This window comes from Dipodomys spectabilis, unplaced genomic scaffold (genome assembly GCF_019054845.1).
Source record: "Dipodomys spectabilis isolate Male_0828 unplaced genomic scaffold, ASM1905484v1 ptg000207l, whole genome shotgun sequence".
Taxonomy (NCBI): domain Eukaryota; kingdom Metazoa; phylum Chordata; class Mammalia; order Rodentia; family Heteromyidae; genus Dipodomys; species Dipodomys spectabilis.
The window spans coordinates 9994062-10015653 of NW_024870884.1; the positions used below are offsets into that span (position 1 = coordinate 9994062).

Here is a 21592-nt window from a genome sequence, read left to right on the forward strand (position 1 = left end):
TAGCTAGGATTACAGACATACAGCACCTGGCATCAATGAGTATTTTATCTCCAATTAACCACAAGAAAATCAAAAGTGAGGAAGTAGCACTGTGGCTCAAGTGGTAGAGCTCTAGCCTTGAGCTGAAGAGCTGAGGAACAATGCCCAGGCCCAGAGTTCAAGCCCATGACCCACCAAAAAAAAAAAAAAAAAGAAAAAGAAAAAAAGGAAGAACTAATAAAGCAACCCTTCAAAAAAAAAAAAGAAAGAAAGAAAATTAAAAGTGGTGCTGTGGCTCAAAGTGGTAGAGCACTAGCCTTGAGTGAAAAAGCTCAGGGACAGCACCATGGCTCTAAGTTCAAGCTCCATGACTGACAAAAAAAAAAAAGGAGGAGGAAGGAAGAAAAGAAGGAGAAAGAAATGGAGGAGGACTGGGAATGTGGCTTAGTGGTAGACTGCTTGCCTAGCAATGCATGAAGCCCAGAGTTCCATTCCCCAGTACCACATAAACACAAAAAACCTAAGTGGTGCTGTGGCTCAAGTGGTAGAGTGCTAGCCTTGAGCAAAAGAAGCTCAGGAACAGTGCCCAGGCCCTCAGTTCAAGCCCCAGGTCTGGCAAAAAAAAAAAAAGAAATGGAGGAAAGGAGGAATACAACTAATATATTTTTTTACTTTTTGATATATCTTCATTACATATGTTAAACTTCCATTTAGAAAAAAAAAGACTGACTTTTTTTTTGTCTGTTGTGGGGCCTGAACTCTGGGCCTGGGCACTGTCTCTCAGCTCTTCAGCTCAAGACTAGTGCTCTACCACTTGAGCCCAGCGCCACTTCCAGTTTTCTGTTGGTTTACTGGAGGTAAGAGTTTCATGGACTTTCCTGCCTGGGTTGGCTTTGAACCACAATCCTCAGATCTTAGCCTCCTGAGCAGCTAGGATTGATTACAGGCGTGAGCTACTAGCGCCTGGCAAGACACTGACTTTTAAAACCACTAGATCATAATTAAAATAGGCTCATCCTCTTAAAACCTTCCTTCAGAATATTCACTTACAATCTATATAAAAAGGAATTGGGCTGAAAATATACCTCAGAGGTAGAGCATTTCCCTGGCATGCACAAAGCCCTGGGTTCGATTCCTAGCACTGCAAACAATCTAAAAACATTCCTTACCTGCAACTTTTGATACATCTCTATGTTAATGGCTTTCACTTCTTCTAGTTGCTGCCGAAGGCCTATCAGGGTGTCTTGTTTCTCGTGGATATCTTTCTCCAACAACTTCATGGCAAGTTCAATCTCATGTTTCATACTCACTTGGACGGAAAGCTCATTCTCCACATCCTGCAATTCAAAATATCTTCAATTCATATGCCACAAATGAAATTCATGAAATAAAAGGTTCTCTACCTAACCACTCCTTTTAAATTCACTAAAGAAGAAATCAATCTGGCAGGGAATGTGGCATAGTGATAGAGTGCTTGCCTAGCATGCATGAAGCTCTGGGTTCGAAGCTGGAAGTGGCACTGTGGCTCAAGTGGTAGAGTGCTAGCCTTGAGAAAAAGGAAAAAGCAGCTCAGGGACAGTGCCCAGGTCCTGAGTTCAAGCCCCAGGATTGTCAAAAAAAAAAAAACGACGAAGGAGGAGGAGGAAGAGGTAGGAGGAGAAGCAGAAGAAGAAGGGGAAGAACGAAAAGAATCAATCTATTCTGCTCATGGAGGTACATAACTCTAATTCCAAAACCTGTGAGGATGTAGCAAAAGGATAACAAGTTCAAGACCAGACTGGGTTACATTGGGAGGCCCTGTTTAAAACAAAAACAAAAACAAGTCATCCAGGCCCTGTAACAATTAAATATTTTTTTCTTGGATACTGAGCTTTGAACTCAAAACTCTATGCCTGGTGTGAAGACATTGTATCCTTGAGTCACACCTCTAGCGAAAATGAGAGTATCTTCCATATTCTGTTAATTAACACTATTCTAACAGTTCAAGAATTAAATATGGTTATGTTTTAAATATTCAATATTACTTTGTTTTAATAAAAGCAAATGAAGTATGCATAAGACCCAAGATAACTCAAAATAGTTTATTAGTGCTGGGCCTGGGGCTTGAACTCAGTGTCTAGTATCTAGGCACTGTCCCTAAGACTTTTTGCTTAATGCTAGCATTCTACCAATTGAGCCACAGCTCCACTTCTTCTTCACTTCAAGATTTTTTGGTGGTTAGTTGGAAATAAGAATCTCATGGACTTCCTTCACAGATTGGCTTTGAACCTTGATCCTCAGATCTTAGCATCCTGAGTAGCTAGGACTACAGACATGAGCTACTGGTACCTGGCAGTTTTCTTTTCTTTAAAAGAAAATTACCAGCTGGGCCTCCATGGCTCATGCTTGTAATCCTAGCTACTCAGGAGGCTGACATTTGAGGTTCGTGATTTGAAGCCAACCCATGCAAGAAAGTCTGTGAGACTCTTACCTCCAATTAACCACCAAAAAAGCTGGAAATGATGCTGTGGTTCAAAGTGGTAGAGGCTTAGGAACAGTGCCTGGGCCCTAACTTCAAGCCTCACGATTAAAAAGAAAGAGAGAGAGAGAGAGAGAGAAAGAGAAGGAAAGAAGGAAGGAAGGAAGGGAGAGAGGGAGGGAGGGAGAGAGAGAGAGAGAGAAAGAGAAGGAAAGAAGGAAGGAAGGAAGGGAGAGAGGGAGGGAGGGAGAGAGAGAGAGAGAGAAAGAAAGAAAATTATGAGAGCTAGGTATGGGTGGCACATACTGTAATCCCAGGTAGTAAGTAGGTGGAGGGAAAGAATCACAAGTTTGAGGCCAGCCATCCCAGGAAGTTAATGAGAATCTATCTCAAAGACAAAAATGAACAAAAGGGCTGGGGGTATGGCTCAAATTGTAGAGCACCTGCCAGGCATGCATGAGGTCCTGAGTTCTGTCTCCACTAACATAAACACACACATTCAGTTAAAGGATAGGGAAGAAATTTAGTGATAAACTCATCCCTGGCAGGGATGAGGTCCTTGATTTGACCCCCAATACAGAAGAAGAAAAAAACCCCTCAAATTAAGCAAGTTTCTTAGCTGGGCACCAATGGTTCATGTCTATAATACTAGCTACTCAGGAAGCTAAGATTTTAGGATTTTGGTTTAAAAACAGCCAGGGCAGGAAAGTCTTTAAGACTCTTATTTCTAATAAAGTACCAAAAAGCCCAAATGGAGCTGTGACTCAAGTGGTAGAATGCTAACCTTGGGCAAAAAAGTTCAGGGACGGGCTGGGAAGGTGGCTCAGTGGTAGAGCGCTTGCCTTGCATGCCTGAGGCCCTGGGTTCGATTCCTCAGCACCACATAACCAGAAAACAAAAGCCAGAAGTGGCAATACGGCTCAAGTGGTAGAGTGCTAGCCTTGAGCTGAAGAGCTAAGGGACAGCACCCAGGCCCAGAATTCAGGCCCACGACCGGACCCAAAAAATAAAAAGTTCAGGGACAACACCCAAGCTCTATATTCAAGCCTTAGAACTGGAAGAGAGAAGAGAAGCAAGAGGAAAGAGATGAGAGGAAGAGAGAAGGGAGGGGAGGGGAAGGGAAAGAAGGGGAGAGAAAGGGAAAGGGAAGAAGGGAAGAGAGAGGAGAGAGAAAAGTTTCCTTACAATAAAGAGAAACAGGAAAAGGCTGGCAATATTCTCTTCTAGACCTGGATAGTACAGTCAGAAGTATCTGCCATTATTTTCATTAAATGGTTCTTACGCATTTCCTGCATATATGTAATTTGAAAGATTAAAAAAAGTTATTTGAAAATAATTTGCATTATTCTCTTCCACTGCATTTTTGTTTTTTTTTTCTTGGGTCCGGTCATAGGCCTGAACTCTGGGCCTGGGTGCTGTCCCTCAGCTCTTCAGCTCAAGGCTAGCACTCTACCACTTGAGCCGTAGTACCACTTCTGACTTTTGTTTTATGGTTATGTGGTGCTGAGGAATCGAACCCAGGGCCTCATGCATGCAAGGCAAGCGCTCTACCACTGAGCCACCTTCCCAGCCCCACCACTGCATTTTTGTAATGCTGCTCACATTCCATTCATTTTAGCCACAGATTTTTTTTTTTTTTTTTTGCCAGTCCCGGGGCTTGAACTCAGGGCCTAGGCACTGTCACTCAGCTTCTTTTGCTCAAGGCTAGCACTCTACTACTTGAGCCACAGTGCCACTTCCAGCCTCTTCTGTTTATTTGGTCCTAAGGAATCCAACCCAGAGCTTCATGCATGCTAGGCAAGCACTCTACCATGAAGCCACATCCCAGCCCTAGCCATAGATTTCAATTCACAGTTTCAAAAACACTACTAGAGTGAGAGCTTAAAGAATGCAAAAGCATATGGTGTGTGCCTACAGTGCAGCAAAGCAGTGGCTGGGAGTGATGGGTAGAGCGTGCTTGAGGACTGTGATCTTGGCACTGTGATGGAAGCTACCTGCCGGAGCTGTGACTCATCTCGAAGCTGCCTTCTGGCATCATTGTACATTTCATCCAGACCCTGCCGAGAATGTTTGTAGGTTTGAAGCTCAGTTTCCACATCCACTTTGGTCACCTGGTAAGAAAACACCAAAGGTTTCTGTAACCTAGCTCCTATGAGCTAACACTTAGGTTTCACCAGAAGAATATCTGACCACAGACAGTCTTACCTCCATATGCTGCTGTGTTTTCATTAAAATCAATTTATTCTCACTTCGCAATTGGTGGTTTTCTTCTTGTAGTTTAATGATATTATTCTTTGCTATTGCTAACTGAAAATTATGAATCAGAAACAAAAATATTTGAACATATTTACAGGTAATCTTGATGGCTATAAAAAGAAAAAATGTCTCACATTTGCAGTTTCATAACAAAAATTGCTGCATAATCTACAGATACTAATTTTTAAAATTATACTCACCTCATTTTGTACTATTCCTTATTTTCTTTTACAGCTGAAACTCATTATGCTTATTTATTATGTGTATTATAAACAGAATGCTTACTGTTAGATTTGCAATATGTCCCAAACACATTGTAGGAGTAAGCGTATAAACAATTATGTGTCAAACAAGAAGACTGTTAAGACATGTATAAATAGACAAATGTGTGTAGGGAGAGCAGGTTGAGACAACACTGAGAATATAACAGCTATTCATGGAAAGTAAATGGAACACCGCACAGAAGTAACAACAGGACACGGACAGGAAATCACTGGCAGCTGTCACCATCCATCCAACTAGCTGAAAAGCAACCTAGGAAAGCAAAGTAGGGGCCAGTTTCTAAAGGCAACTTGCAACAAATGCATTATCAAGGATCTAATTTGAGCTTCTTTGGCAGACTAGAGTCAGGCAAAGGCAAACCCATCACTAGTGCCACCATCAATGTGCAGAAGTGTTCTTGATTGCCGCCATGCAAACTATCATTCCTGGTTTGGAAAAACACCAGACCAGTTGGGAATGAAAAAGTAAGAATTTTAGGGCTCAGAACGTGGCTTAGTGGTAGAGGGCTTGCCTAGCACGCATGAAGCCCTGAGTTCAATTCCTCAGTACCACATAAAAAGAAAGTAGCCGGAAGTAGTGCTGTCTCAAGTGGTAGAGAGCTAGTCTCTAGCCAAAAGAAGCTGAGGCACAGGGCCCAGGAGTTCAAGTCCCAGGACTAGGGAGAAAAAATATTTCTATTCAACATTGAATTAATTGAATTAATAAAAAGGTGCTTCTAGTCAGGCGCTGATGACTCATGCATAAATCCTAGCTACTCAGGAGGCTAAGATCTGAGGATTGGTTCAAAGCCAGCCTGGGTAGGAAGGTCCGTGAGACTATCTCCAGTTAACCACCAGAAAACCACAAGTGGCACTATGGCTTGTGGTATAGCACTCACCTTGAGCTGAAGAGCTCAGGGATAGTGCCCAGGCACAGAGTTCAAGCCCCACGACTGAAGGAAAAAAAAAAAGCTGCTTCTAATGGTCTGAATAAAAATTAAAATAGGAAGCACTAATCCCTTGGATATATTTTTCTTAAAGAAACTTTTCTAAAAAAGCAACTCTACAAGTAATATTCAAGAGTCGAGTTTTGTTTTGTTTTTTTTAAAGATAAAGTAGTTACTCTACAAATGAGCTTTGGAATGGCTAGAGGCCAAGTTCACAGCAGTTTTACAGAGGGTGGAGGAGGGGCAGGTCAGCCGTGCAGAGACATTTCTGATAAGCAGAGCTACAGGGACACGGTCACTTCAGGATTTCTAACTAAAGGTCATTCTACTACCTAGCTATAGGCCACTGGGCTCTCTCTTTTCCTTTCTTTCTTTCCTTCCTTCTTTCCTTTACTTTTCTTTTCCTTCCTTCCTTTCTTCTTTCCTTCCTTCCTTCCCTTATTTATTTATTTTTTGCTAGTTCTTGGGCTTGAACTCAGGGCCTGAGTACTGTCCATGAACTTCTTTTGCTCAAGGCTAGCACTCTGCCACTTGAGCCACAGCACCACTTCCAGCCTATTCTGTTTATATGGTATGGAGGAAGAAAACTCAGGGCTCCATGTGTGCTAGGCAAGCATTCTACCACTAAGCCACATTCCCAGCCACATTTTATTTTTTGACGGCTGTGAGGCTTGAATTCAGGGCCTTGGCGCTCTCCCTGAGCCTCTGTGCTCAAGGCTAGCTCACTATGAGCCACAGCCCCAGTTCTTGTTTTTGAGTGTTGGAAATAAGACTCACAAGTACTTTTTTCTGCCCAGGCTGGCTTTGAATTGTGATTCTCAGAGCTCAGCTTTTTGAGTAGCTAGGATTACAGGCAAGAGCCACCAGTGCCCAGATCTTTTTTTTCTTTTCTTTTTTTTTTTTAATGTCTGTTCTGGTACTTGAATTCAAGGCCTGGGTGCTCTAGGATAGTGCTCTACCACTTTGAGCCACAGCTCCATTTCAGGCTCTTTGGTAGTTCATTAGAGATGAGAGGCTCACAGATATTCCTGCCCCGGCTGGCTTTGAACCCTGACCCTCATATCTCAGCCTCCTGAGCAGCTAGGATTACAGACATGAGTTGCCAGTACCTGGCTCATCCTGCTTTCAAATGAGAGTTATACCGTATCAACACAACAGTTTGGGTAAGCCACAACTTATTTCCAGAAGTTGGGAATCACTGATAATGCTACCTCACGAATACAAATAACACAATTTGCCTAAGAATATGAGATCTGTCTAGAATTTATCATCACCAATTACAACTGCAAGCATTCTATCGCAATGAAAGTGTGTGTTTGCACACATACACTTATGTACACACATAGCTTCATACTTAAAATGGAAAAGGAACACAAGCAAATGATCCGTGAAAGACAATTATCCACTACTAGGTGACAATACCTCTTCAATCAGCTTAGTATTTGACTTTTCCAATGAATCAACTCTGGAATGGAGGGTGCTGACTGTACTGCTGAAATTAGCAAAGAAAAAAATCCATTCAAAATCAGGTAAACTCACAAAGGCAGAAAAGAGTACATTATGTGGACTCATTATGTTATCATGCATCAACTACCTTGAATGAATTTCTGAATGTGGGTGACTTCATTAACTTGATTTGGCTAGGATCACAATGAAGACTGCAGCAAAAGAACAACTTTTCTACTAATACTCCACTGGTACTGCTTACTCTTTAAACTGGGGATCAAACCTTAATATGCTCCAAGTACTCTGTTCCTGAGCTATATTCCCAGGCCTTTGGTTTTCTGAGACACAGTCTTACTATGTAAGTTATGCTGATCTGGAATTCATGATCCTCCCATCTCTGTCTTCCCAAGTGCTGGGATTACAGGCATACACCACCAAGTCTGGCTCTCATTTTTTTTTATTACCTTCGCAGGGTCTTTTTCTTTTTTCTACTTCTCGATTTTCTTTTTGAAGCTACTTACAACTGAATTCAGGACCTTGCATATACTAGAAAAGTATACGACCACTCAATTTGTATTCCTTACTTCGTACAATTAACCGATAATGTCTGGGAATGGAAATTACATACAAAGCTTACTGAACATTGCTAAATTTTACAGAAAACACTGAGAATATAACACAGCCTGGGCTCTGTCCCTGAGCTCTCTAGCTCAAGGCTGTGCCACTTCCTGTTTTCTGATAGTACTATTGGAGATAAGAGTCTCACAAGCCAGCAGGTGGCTCACACCTGTAATCCTAGATACTGAGGAGGCTGAGATCTGAGGATTGCAGTTCAAAGCCAGCCAGAGCAGCAAAGTCCGTGAAACTCGTATCTCCAACAAACCACTAGAAAACTGGAAGTGGCGCTGTGGCTCAAGTGGTAGAGCGCTAGCCTTGAGCTGAAGAGCAGAGGGACAGAGCCCAGGCCCAGAGTTCAGGCCTCATGAACGGACCCAAAAAAAAAAAGTCTCACAGACTTTCCTATTTGGGCTGGCTCTGAACTGTACTTTTCAGATCTCAGCCTCCTGAGTAGCTAGGATTACAGGTGCAAGCCACCGATGCCTGGCTTGATACCTAATATTTTTATTGATAGAGATGTGAGTCTTGAAGATGTTTTTTGCATGGGCTGGTCTTGAACCTTGACCATCTCAATTTCTGCATCCTATTAGATAGACCACAGGGATGAGCCACTGTGCCTGGCAGTAAAAAATATTTTAAAGGACAAATTTAAATGTATACTTTATAATTATATGGCTTTATTAAAGCATATAAACTGACATTTTCAAGCCTCATTCTGATTGCCCTCTCTACTTTCATAACTCAGAAACCTAGAAAGACACATAGTTTAAGAAATATGAGGGGCTGGGAAGGTAGCTCAGTGCTAGAGTGCTTGCCTTGCATGCATGAGGCCCTGGGTTCGATTTCTCAGCACTACATAAGCAGAAAAAGCCGGAAGTGACGCTATGGCTCAAGTGGTAGAGTGCTAGCCTTGAGCTGAAGAGCTGAAGGACAGCGCCCAGGCCCAGAGTTTAGGCCCCACCATCAGCAAATAAAAAAGAAGAAATATGAATATGAGATAGCCAGTGTTGGGGATTTGGTCCACCCTAGGCTGGACACCCTATTTTCCAAAGATATACATACTCGAAAATCAAGTGACATCATATAAGCAAACTTATTGTTTGTGTTTTGTTTAAGTGGGTCAGGAATGGACATTATCATGGATTTTCCTAGGTTTCTTTTCCCAAGCCTGCTTATTGACACACCTAAACTTTCCCCAGTAAAATACAACTGGCACACAACAAACATTCTATCAGTTTGTTGTTTTGGGGTTTGGGGGGTTTTTTTGGTCAGTTGTGGGGCTTAAACTTTGGTCCTGGGTGCTGTCCCTGAGCTCTTCAGCTCAAGGCGAGAGCTCTACCATTAGAGCCACAGTGGCACTTCTGGTTTTCTGGTGGTTAATTGAATATAAGAGATAAGAGTCTTAGGATCTTTCCTGCCCCAGCTAGCTTTGAACTGCAATTCTCAGATCTGAGCTCCTGAGTAGCTAGGAGTATAAGCATGAGCCACCAGTGCCTGGCTTTCCATCAGATTTATAAACTAGTTTGGTACTTAAATTGTTTGTAAAGTAAGAAAAATGTTTATCCATTCATATTATTTTGGTGGTATAGTTTCAATGGTAAAGGCTCCAAGTTCAAACCGTAGTTCCTCCAAAACGAGAACAAAATATTGTACCTTAGGTATAATAATTCACAGGCAAACATATGAATTATCCCACAACCTGCACGCCAGCAAGTTAAAGGTAAGACTATTAGAATAGGCCTGAGAAATGCAAGATCATGGTGTGGCCTTGCCTCCTACTTTGTAACTGTGTCACCTTGAAAGTTATAAACCTTTCTGGACTTCAGTTCCCTTTTTATTTTACATCCAGTCATTTTAGATTCCTTTCTATTAAGTCAGACAACAGCTGGGCACTGGTAGCTCATGCCTATAATCCCAGCTACTCAGCAGGTTGAGATCTGAGGATCACAGTTCAAAGCCACCAGTGGCTCAAAATGGTAGAGCACTAGCCTTGAGCAAAAAGAGCTCAGGAATAGCTGCCCTGGCCCTGAGTTTAAGCCTCAATGATCGACGAAACAAAATAAAATAAAAAATAAAATCAGACAATAATATCTGCCTTGCCTTTAAATATGACAATCAATACCATAACAGAAACAAATGCTTTGTTGGAGGAGTTGCCTTGGACTGTGTGTGTATGTCGGGATGGGGGGGGGGGGGGGGGGAGTTGAACTCAAGAGCCTGGGCTCTCACTCTGAACTGTTTTTTTCAAGGGTACGTGGGTAGTCTACAGCTTTAACTACAGGCCCACTTCTGGACTGGAGATAAGAATCTCACAGGAGGGACAGGGGTCAGTGGCTCATGCCTGTAATCCTAGCTACTCAGGAGGCTGAGATCTGAGGATCTCAGTTTGAAACCAGCTTGGGCATAAAAGTCCTGTGAGACTCTCCATTAAACTACTCAGAAAAAGCCAGAAGTGGTGCTGTGGCTCAAGTGGTATAGCACTAGCCTTGAACACAAAGAGGCGCCCAGGGCTGGCAAAAAAAGTCTCACAGTCCTAACTGCACAGGATGGCTTTGAACTTTGATCCTCCTATCTCAGACTCCTAAGTAACTAGGATTACAGGTGTGAGCCTTGAACATTCTTTTGAGACAAGGTCTCACTATATAGCTTAGGCTGGCCGTAAACTGAGCCTCTGTCTCTTGAGTGCTAGGATTACAGGTGTATACCACCAAACTTAGCTGTAAAATACCTTATAATTTTTATATTCATATTGAAATATATTTAGTCATATTGGATTAAACTATATTATCAAATTCTTTAGTTTTAATGTGGTTGCCAGAAATTTTACAGTAGTCTCTTATCTTGCATTATATTTCTGGTAGAGGTGCACTAGACTGTAATGAGAAAACTTCTTCCACAGACAATGGCCATTTACACATGAAGGAAACCCTCTGAGATAGAAAAAGGAGTCTCTGAGCCATCAAAATACTATAAACTTTCACCTTATCTAGGGTATGGTGACAAGTTTAAAGTTCTATATAACTTCTATGAAGATTCAAAACTGGACTCTAATCTTCTGCTGATATGAATAATTCTCTGGGGTGTTTTTTGTTGTTGATGTTTTTTAAACAGTGTAGAGAAGGGCTGTGTCGGGCTGGGAAGGTGGCTCAGTGGTAGAGCGCTTGCCTTGCATGCCTGAGGCCCTGGGTTTGATTCCTCAGCACCACATAAGCAAAAAGAAAAAAGCTGGAAGTGGCACTGTGGCTCAAGTGGTAGAGCACTAGCCTTGAGCTGAAGAGCTGAGGGACAGTGCCCAGGCCCAGAGTTCAGGCCCACTACCGGACCTCCCCCCCCCAAAAAAAAGAGAGAAGGGCTGTGTCTGCCAAGTAAGTGCTCTACTGCTGAGCTGTACCCAGCCACTCCATCGCTCCCATTTCTGTTCTCAGTTATCCCCTCTTAGAACAGGATTAAGCTGAAAACAAAACCCTAAAGCAATATTTATAAATTTGCTAAGTATCCATAATACTTACTTGAGCTGTCTGTTTAATTCTTCAACGTAATTCTTTTGATCTAAGATGGCTGCAATTTGAACATTCCTGGGGGGAAAGAATATTTTTGTGCTAGTGGGAAGGGTAGAAAAAATTTAAATCATCTAAAAAGTGTTGTAACACTGTAATAGTAAAACATTGTTTGCCTTTAAAACAAAACTGAAGAATCTTTGTTATCACCTAGAAGTGAGCTGCGTACCAAGTAACTAACACTTCGTTGAATGAATTACTTGCTAATATTTGACTTAACCATGCCATTATAGTTTAAACTTAAGCCTGAAATACACTGTCACTATTTTAAAAAATACAGGTATCAGTAAGGACAAGTTTGACTGAAAGTATAACTTCATACTAAAGGCACATTCTTCTATGTGATATTTATATGTCTTAAAAGCTTTTAAAGGAAGTAAATAGAAAATAAAGCAGAAACCACAGGGGCATGGGAAGGAGCATGAACTACACTGTGAATTTCAAATTTATTTGTAAAACTATAAAAAAAAAACATGCAGAATAACATAAAAATCATACCTCTCTTTATTTCCAATATCTTCTTCATTCTTTAAATACATGGAAAAATCAATCACTCCAACCTAAAGTTAATAAAATTATTTTATGTGATTAGAACAAATACCTTATCAGAAGTACCATCAATGCGTGATGGTTAATTTTGACTACCAACTCGGCTAGACTGATAAGACACTTAGGAGATTAGTAAAGAGACCTCTGGCTGAGTCTGTGGGGGCATTTCCGGATCATCAGGGCTCTGCTCTGATCAATGGTCTAATCCAGCAGTAGATTCAAACTCGGAAAAGACTACTTACTTCAAGGTGGTGGGAAAATGGAAGGTAAGGCCTAGTGGGAAGAAGCTGTGGCTGGGGGCATGCCTTTGAAGGATGGATCTTGGCCTTGGCCCCTTCCTGTTATCCTCTCCATTTCCTGGGGAGCAGCTTTTCTCTGCCACCCCCTCCTGCCCCACCATAGGTCCCAGAGCAATAGAGCAAGTTGACCATGGGCTGAAAACTCAAACTCTGAGCCAAAATAAATCCTTCCACCTGAAGTTGCTTTTCTCAGACACAGCAATGACAAATCCGATATACCGTGCAACTGAATTATGGTTCTCATTAAGTGATTAACAGCACTATTTATAACTTAAAGGAACCCTATATCAAGGAGGAAGTGTGCAAACGAAAGCACCGTGCTCACTTACTTGTGAGTCTAAATCTTCGCCCTTTACACACAGATTAGCATCTATCACATTCAGGCCAACCAGCAGCCCAACAATTACTGTTCCTTCTTCTTCCATCATTAACGCATGATACTCATAGAACTCACTGTGGAAATTAGAACAAAATCAAATTGATCAATCACAAATTGATCTCTAAAACTAAATTTTGAAACCTTAGCATCTTACCTTCCTTATCTTCAATCCTATAAACATGAAAATAGTCTAAATGCCTTCAGATTAGCCTTACATGTTAACTTTCCAAAATGTAAATGCATATATATAAATATTAAAAGAAAAAGACTGAGAAGTGGCACTGTGGCTCAAAGTGGTAGAACACTAGCCTTGAGCAAAAAAAAACCTCAGGGATATCACCCAAGCTCTGAGTTCAAGCTCCAAAACAAATTTGGAGAGGAAGGGAGAAAAGCGGAGGGGAAGGAGAAGTAGGGAAGGAGGATGGGAGGAGAAGGGTTGGGAATGAAGAGATGCCACTGAGACTTGGCATATTTGACTCCCAGAAGGTCACAGTGACTCTTGATAATCTGATTATACTTTTTATTAGAGCTGAATTTTCCATCCCAGGATTCATTAAAACCTCTGGGATAAAGACTAAAGTCAGAAAGGACTATGAAACATTCCAGCGCTCAAGCTGAACTGATGATCATTGACTAAAGACATGGATATTGACATTTTTTTAAATGTTCAATTGAGACTTGTGAAAGAAATAGGATAGTCTAAAAGCTCAGACTTGTCCATCTATATTCAGAGAATACTTATCCCTGTATTATGCCTTCATTAATAAATCCCATATGTGTCCCTTAATCATTTCAATTCATCTTCAGAACACTACTAAAAAATAGCAGTACTTATGTATGGTCACTCTCGATTAACAAACAGGAAATCCAAGATACAAAACCTGAATGACAAAAGCAAACTCAGGGCCATGCTCCCACATTTGCTAGCGCCTCAGAGAGGTAGGTGCTCCAGGAGGATGAGAAGGGCAGCCCTGGGCCCACACCCTTCACACAGATCTCTTTCTCTCAGAGTCTGCCCTAAATATTCCCTTCAGCTTAAGCATGCTCGCTATGATGCATTTATTTAGATATTCAACATTTAAGAAAAATAATTAAACTCCAAAATGCCAAAGTAAATATTTAGCCACAGAATTAACTATAATTCGGAAAAATGAAATTAACAGAAATATATATAATTTTGCCCATATTGGATGATAAAAAAGCAGCAAGTGGTATTTAGGTTTGGGGCTTGTTTCTTTTTTTGGGGGGGGGTCCGGTCATGGGGCTTGAACTCTGGGCCTGGGTGCTTTCCCTCAGTTCTTCAACTCAAGACTAGCACTCTACCACTTGCTTATGTGGTGCTGAGGAATCGAACCCAGGGCCTCAGGCATGCAAGGGAAGCGCTCTACCACTGAGCCACCTTCCCAGCCCCGGGGCTTTTTTCTGATCTATACTGTACCCCATACTGTTTTCATCTGTTTTATTTCTTTTATTATAGAGCATCTTATTGTATCACATATATCTTTTCAAATAGCTTCAATCCTTTTTGGAAGATAGGACAAGGTAAAAACTGAAAATAAACATGATTTAATGGTACTAACCTCAAGAGATCCCTCTGAATAATTAAGCAGCGCAGGTAATCAGCCATTTTTTTTTGCATGAGAGCTAATCGAAGCCAGGCTCTTGCTCGACCCAGGGGGGTCCTAAAAGAAAAAACCAAACTGATTATTCAGAAAAACAGCCTTTGCTCAGAGACCATGAACTATACATGTTTTATCTCCACTGATGTGGAGATAACAAATAAAAAAGACATTGTTACCATATTTTCATTTTTTTATGTTAATAGTTTTAAGCTCGTTTTTTGTTTTTTAGGAACCAAACTAATCTTTAGTAAAAGCTCAGTCTGCTCTTGCAGAACACTTTCTCCTTTTTGGGGGGGAGCTAAGGGGATTTGTAAACTTGGTTGGCTGGCACCCCTACAAACTGAGCCATACCAAGTACCCTTTTCATTTACACTTTGTTAGTTTTTGAATGGGGTATCAAGTTACAACCAGACTGGACTAGCTGTAATCCTAAATCTTTCTCTTGTTGCTAGACTGACAGGACTGCATCACAATGTCCTGATTGTTCTGTTGAGACAGGAGTCTCCAATTAACCAGCAAAAAGCCAGAAATGGAGCTGTGACTCAAGTGGTAGACTACTACTTTTGAGCCAAAAAGCTCAGGGACAGCACCCAGGCATGAGTTCAAGGCCCAGCACTGGTGCCCAGGCCCAGAGTTCAGGCCCCATGACTGGCCAAAAAAAAAAAATGTACTCATTATCTTGCCCATGTAATTGTAACCCCTCTGTACAGTATTTTCACAATAAAAAAATAAATAAAAATTTAAAAAAAGAAGGGCTGGGAAGGTAGCTCAGTGGTAGAGTGCTTGCCTTGCATGCTCGAGGCCCTGGGTTCAATTCCTCAGCACCACATAAGCAAAAAGAAAAAAGCCGTAAGTGTTGCTGGGACTCAAGTGGTAGAGCGCTAGCCTTGAGCTGAAGAGCTGAGGGACAGTGCCCAGGCCCAGAGTTCAGGCCCCACGACCGGACCCCAAAAAAAAATATACTCATTACCTTACTCATGTAATTGTAACCCCTCTGTACAGTATCTTTACAATAAAAAATATTTAAAAATATGAAAAAGAAAAAAAAGAGTCTCAGGGAGTTTCCTGCCCAGACTGGCTTCAAATTGTGATCCTCAGATCTCAGCCTTCTGAATAAGATTAGGCATGAGCCACTAGCTCCAGCACCAGTTGTAAGATACTTAAAGGGGCAATAAATGCATCTCTGTGAGTAAGGATGAGCAACTATAATAAGATTACTTACTTAAGACCAGGTAAATCCCGGACACTGGCTCCTATTTCCTCTGCTTCTGGGTAGAGCTTTTCCACCAATTCCAAAGGGCCCCAAATAGTTTTGTTATAACTCAAAAATGACTTTCTTACTGGAAAGAAGAAAATATAATGTACACAATTCCAACATGTACAAGTGTAACAACTTTATCTTATTTCAACATTTCTAACTACCATTTTTTAGAGACCTTTTCATTCTTTTAACTACTGCATAGCCTCATTGGTGAGTAACCTGTTCAATCAGGATCCTGTTGTCCCTCCTGCTACTTTTGGTTATACCAGAAAAGTGTGCCTTGTCCATTTTTTCATGCCAAATATATGCAGAATGTTGCGAGCTGGGGGCTCACAACTGTAATCCCAGCTACTCAGGAGGCTGAGATCTGAGGATTCAAGATCTAGCCCACCCCTGGCAGAAGAGTCCTAGAAATTCTAACTTAAATTATCCAGTAAAGTCAGATGCCAGTGGCTCACACCTGTAATCCTCCCTACTCAGGAGGCTTAGATAAGAGGATCTCTGTCTAAAGCCAGCCTTGGCAGGAAAGTATATGAGACTTATCTTCAATTAACTACCAAAATGCTAAAGGGGAGCTATGACTCAAGTAAGTGGTAAAGTGCTAGCCTTGAGTAAAAAGAAGCATGGGGACAGTGTCCAGGCCCTGAGCTCAAGCCCCCAGACTGGCTAAATAAATAAATAATGCAAAAAGAATTAATGGCATGGCTCAATCACTAGAGCACCTGCCCAGCAAGTACAAAGCCCTAAGTTTAAACTTCAGTACCACCAAATATATATATATATATTTTTTATTTACTTATATATATTTGGTGATACTGGTTTATATATATATGTATATATATATATATATGTATGTGTATACATTTTTTAGGGGCTAGGGTATAACTTAATGGTAAGGCATGATACCATATCAAGTTCAGGATTATTTTCACTTTATTCTGACACTGGTCTTAATGACCAGATCTTCTACAGATAAAATTACAATGTACCTATCATATGCATTGCTCAGCTAGGCAAATTTTCCTTTGGAGAGAAAGTCACAAGCACAAAATAGAAAATAACAGTATATTGAAAAAGCCCGAAGTGGCACTGTGACAAGTGGTAAAGTGCTAGTCTTGAGCAAAAGAGGCTCAGGGACATTGCCCAGGAACTGAGTTCAAGCCCCAGGACTGGCAAAAAACAAAAACAAAAACTGAAAATAACTGTATAATTATCCTAGAGAACAGTTCAGGGTACATGTTGAAAAAAAAAGTAAATCCTGGGGCTGGGAAGGTGGCTCAGTGGTAGAGTGCTTCCCTCATATGCATGAGGCCCTGGATTGGATTCCTCAGCACCACATAAACAGAAAAAGCTGGAAGTAGAGCTATGGGTCAAGTGGTAGAACGCTAATCTTGAGCTGAAGAGCTGAGGGACAGAGGGCCCAGGCCCGGAGTTCAAGTCTCAGGACCGACCAAAATACAAAATAAATAAAAAAAAATTTTTTAAAGGTAAATAACATGCAACTGGCTGGTTCTGTGGTGTTGGTGGGAGGCCAGGGTCTGACACACATGAGGCAGTCTATCATTGACCCACATCTCTCACCTCAGATAGCTTTAAACACAATAGTAACATCAAGCACTTTCTGAAGATCATCTGTTAGGAAACAGACTAGTAATACTTCCTTTCAAAATCAATCCACTTAATATTTACACATGTAAAGTAACAGGAATTATGGCCTCAACATACACATTTTCAAAGACATTTAAGATGAAAAGGAGGGATTCTAAACTGTATGATAATTTTTTGGAAAATTCTAGTACCTTTAAGACCATGTTTCAGACAGTGTTCCATTACAACAAAGAATTGCTGCAGAGGGGGATAGTCCGAGTCCAAAGTGCGGCCAAAGCTTAGCGCAGATTCAATGAGTCCTTTGATGCTCAGCTTTGCCATGTTCAACAGGTTGGCTCTCTCTACTGCAATGGGGTCTTTTGTAGCTGAAAGCATAAAAGGAGTCTGGCATCATTTCTCAGATATGACAAGGAGAGAGATACATAACATCCTCCCCTGATAAAACCAGCAGGGGCTTTGCCTTGGTGGAAAACTAATTGCTTCTTCAAGCCAAATTTAACTATAACCTTCTTAACTACCGTTTATATCTCTCTCCCACATACCACAGTACACTACCAAGGCCTACCCCATTTGCTAGCACTCTACCACCTGAGCCACACTTCCAACCTCTAAACTATTCTCCAAATCTAAAAATTTGGCATTCTCCTGGATTTCTTTTGTTTTTGTGGGATCTCTTCAGAGTATAGCTTTTTAAAGACTTTCTGTGTAGATAGAAATTTTAAGGGTGGGGGGCTGGGAAGGTGGCTCAGTGGTAGAGCGCTTGCCTTGCATGCTCAAGGCCCTGGGTTCGATTCCTCAGCACCACATAAGCAAAAAGAAAAAAGCCGGAAGTGGCGCTGTGGCTCAAGTGGTAGAGCGCTAGCCTTGAGCTGAAGAGCTGAGGGACAGCGCCCAGGCCCAGAGTTCAGACCCCACGACCGGACCCAAAAAAAAAAAAAAAAAAGAAATTTTAAGGGTGGGCTGGGAAGGTGGCTTAGTGGTAGAGTGCTTGCCTTGCATGCATGAGGCCCTGGGTTCAATTCCTCAGCACCACATAAACAGAAAAAGCTGGAAGTGGTACTGTAGCTCAAATGGTAGAGCACTAGCCTTGAGCTGAAGAGCTGAGAGATCATGCCCAGGCCGAGTTCAGGCCCCACGACTGACCAAAAAAAAAAAGAAAGAAAGAAATGAAATGTTTATGTAAATGAACAGTAGGTATGGAATAAGGGTGAAATGTTCAGAATAAACTGGTAATCACATAAAAGGTACAGTTCTAAGATTCCAGTATCTCCCACAACATGACATATAAAGCATACAATGAGGATACAAGAAAATATGATCCCTGGGGCTGGGAAGGTGGCTCAGTGGTAGAGCACTTGCCATGCATGCATGAGGCCCTGGGTTTGATTCCTCAGCACCACATAAGCAAAAAAAAAAGAAAAGAAAATATGATCCCTTTTTTAGTCATTTCAACCCTCTGTTTGCATTGATTGTTTTGTTTTTTGTTGTTATTGTTGTTTTTATTGTTTGGGTTGTGGGGCCTGAACTCTGGGCCTGGGCACTGTCTCTCAGCTCTACCACTTGAGCCACAGCACCACTTCCGGGTTTTTTCTTTTTGCTTATGTGGTACTGAGGAATTGAACCCAGGGCCTCATGCATGCAAGGCAAGCGCTCTACCACTGAGCCACCTTCCCAGCCCCTTCTTTGTTTTTTTTTAATGCAGGTTTCTTTTTTTTTTGTGCAGGTACTAAGGTCTGAACTCAGCCCTTAGCTTTTCACTCAAGGTTAGTGCTCTACCACTTGAGCCAAGCTCTACATCCAGCATTTTGGTAGTTAATTGAAGATGAAGAGTATCAAGGACTTTCCCGCCAGGACTAAGTTAGAACCATTAGCCTCAGAACTCTGCCTTTAATTATTTTGTATGACTGCTTTAAAAGTTTCTCATCCTTCTAAACAGCTGACCAAGTCCGCTGTTTCATAATACCAAAAGACACATCTTTTTCTTTCTTTTCTTTTTTGGTCCATCACAGGGCTTGAACTCTGGGCCTGGGAGTTGTACCTGAGATTCTTCACTCAAGGCTAGCACTCTTTTTTTTTTGGTTGGTCATGGGGCTTGAACTCTGGGCCTGGGCGCTGTCCCTCAGCTCTTCAGCTCAAGGCCAGCGCTCTACCACTTGAGCTACAAAGCCACCTCCAAAGCTAGCACTTTTATCACTTGGAGCCACAGCTCCACTTCCTGTTTTCTGGTGGTTAATTGCGTTTCCTGCCAGGTCTGGCTTTCAGCCATGATCCTCAGATCTCTGCCTCTTGAGTAGCTAGGATTACAGGTGTGAACCAGCAGCATCTGGCTTTTTAAATGTTTTTATGGTTACTAAAAGACACCTCTTAACGTCCTAATTGCTAATTGATATGTTCAAATCAAAGAAAAATATTTCCTTTCCCACAATTTTTTCTCTTAGAAATTGAGTCATATGGGGCAGGGAATGTGGCTTAGTGGCAGAGTGCTTGCCTACTATGCATAAGGCCCTGGATTTGATTCCTCGGTACCATATAAACAAAATATAAATAAGATTAATTTAAAAGAAAAAAGAAATCGAGTCAGACATTGTTGTAGCTTGTTTTCAGCAAACCACCAACGAAACTGGCATTTCGTAGTCTCTGACAAAGTGTCCATTTTAGTTTCGTGCCGTTCTTGGGATCCAGGGACCTTGCGTAGGCCAGGCACGTACAGCACCACTGAGCCACACGCCCAGCCTTAAGTGTCCTTATTTTAAGCAGCACAGATCGAGAATCGAGGCCAGCCTGGGTTGCATAAGGAGACTCTGTCTCGAATCCTCCACCCTTAAAAAGCAAACCCAGCATTCCCAAAGATCTAGCAGTCTCCTTGGGGCTAAGGTCCACGGCAGGGAGCCTAACTTGGAGTGCTCAGCAGGGTGACGGACACGGGCTCGGGGCGGGCGGGTGGCCGGCTTCGTACCCGCCCAGAGGGGAAGCCATGGGAGGCTGCATCCCCCTCCTAACTCCCATTAGACGGTGGAGTGAGGCGCCGCGGGGCGCTGGCGGCGGCGGGGCGGGGAGCCGGGGATGTGACTCGGGCCACGCCCCGGCTGGGCGTAAGGCTCCACAGGTGCGCCCCAGACCAGGTGACCCCCTTCCCCCCAGCGGCGGCCGCAGCTCGCCGCGCCCCTCCTCCGCCCCGGCCTGCAGGCCTCGGGCGCCCCGCACCCCCCGCGCTCTCACCGCGGGCTTCGCAGGGCGTCGCGGCCCCGCTCTCGCCCCCGGCGGCGTCAGGCAGCACCCAGGCCAAAACCTGAGGTGCATCTTCCTTCCGCCACCCCCAAACCTGAAAGGTCATCGCTCCGCCTCGACGGCTCCCCGGCCCGCCTGGCCCTGGCTCCCTCCCGGCAAGCGGCCGGACCCCGAGTCTCGTCCGCCGCCAGACCCCCAAGCCGGGGTGGGCAGGAACGGGGTGGGGCCGCGCGTTGCCATGACGACTCCGGGAGACCCCGGGATGCGCCCGCCCACCCCAGGTTCCGGCCCCCGAGGCGACCCGTGCCCTCCCGCCCCAGCCCTGCCCGCGGGCGCCCACGGCGCCCGGGACCCGCAGCCAGGGACTCAACGCCACCCGCGCGGCGCCGGCTCCCTTACCCATGGCGGCGGCGCGGTCTCGGCGGGGTCTCCGGCTCGGGCCACCAGCTCCCTGCAGGCGCGGCGGCCGCCACGGCAGCTGCTCCGGCTCGCGGAGGCCACAGCGCCCCCGGCGGCGGGAGGACCCCGCGCAGCCCTCCCCGGAGAACCCCCGCCCCGCCCCGCCCCAGGCATTTCCAGCCCACCCGGACAGGTGCACGGGGTGCACCGGGCAGGCGACTCGGGGGACAGGGACAGGGTCAGAGAGCAGACTGGATGGGAAGGAGATTGGAGCCACCTCCATGGAGGGGCTGGGTTCCATCAGTGCATCGAAATGCTCGGCTTCGGTCTTCCCAGATGGAGAGCTTTCAGAAAATCCGACAAATTTAACAGTGCATAGAGGTCTGCTCAGAAATTAGATCCAAATCACATTTAAATCTGTAAATACCCTGGTTCACAAGAAGCAATGAGCGATGATCTCAATAATCAAGAGAAAGAGACGCGGAGGGGGGAGGGGGAAAGGCAGTGCTTTCTCATTTCAGGAAGGGGGAAAACAAAACAAAACAATAGTCAGATGACACTCGATTTGAGTTGTATTCATTTGGGGAAAAAAAATTTAAGCTATTTACTTTTTCAGATTTTCAGCTGTTTAGACTGTAATTGGGCTAGAAAAATACCAGTACTTGGGCAGGGCCCTGAGTTCCAACTGGGGGTTGTTGCATTGTTGGACAGTATTTCACAAAAAAG

General features: G+C 43.3%; 1 protein-coding gene across 7 annotated transcripts in view; it reads right to left on the reverse strand.

Annotated features, from left to right (window-relative positions):
* Positions 1–20937, reverse strand: part of Rufy2 (RUN and FYVE domain containing 2) — a 42582-nt gene extending 21645 nt beyond the window's left edge. For 5 of the 7 annotated variants that reach the window (XR_006150143.1, XR_006150145.1, XR_006150144.1 and 2 more), the window contains exons 1-10: positions 17431–17614; positions 15593–15710; positions 14329–14430; positions 12699–12822; positions 12020–12081; positions 11474–11539; positions 7323–7392; positions 4643–4744; positions 4432–4548; positions 1149–1316 (exon numbers count right to left, since the gene is read on the reverse strand). Coding sequence is in view for 4 of the 7 variants with exons in the window: in XM_042696409.1 (XP_042552343.1) it covers positions 1149–1316; positions 4432–4548; positions 4643–4744; positions 7323–7392; positions 11474–11539; positions 12020–12081; positions 12699–12822; positions 14329–14430; positions 15593–15710; positions 17431–17614 (1113 nt within the window). In the remaining 3 variants the exon portion in view is untranslated. Of the gene's footprint in view, positions 1–1148; positions 1317–4431; positions 4549–4642; positions 4745–7322; positions 7393–11473; positions 11540–12019; positions 12082–12698; positions 12823–14328; positions 14431–15592; positions 15711–17430; positions 17615–20866 lie in introns of those variants that run through there. The other 2 variants (XM_042696412.1, XM_042696410.1) reach the window with 2 other exon arrangements.
* Between the last annotated feature and the right edge of the window lie 655 nt (positions 20938–21592).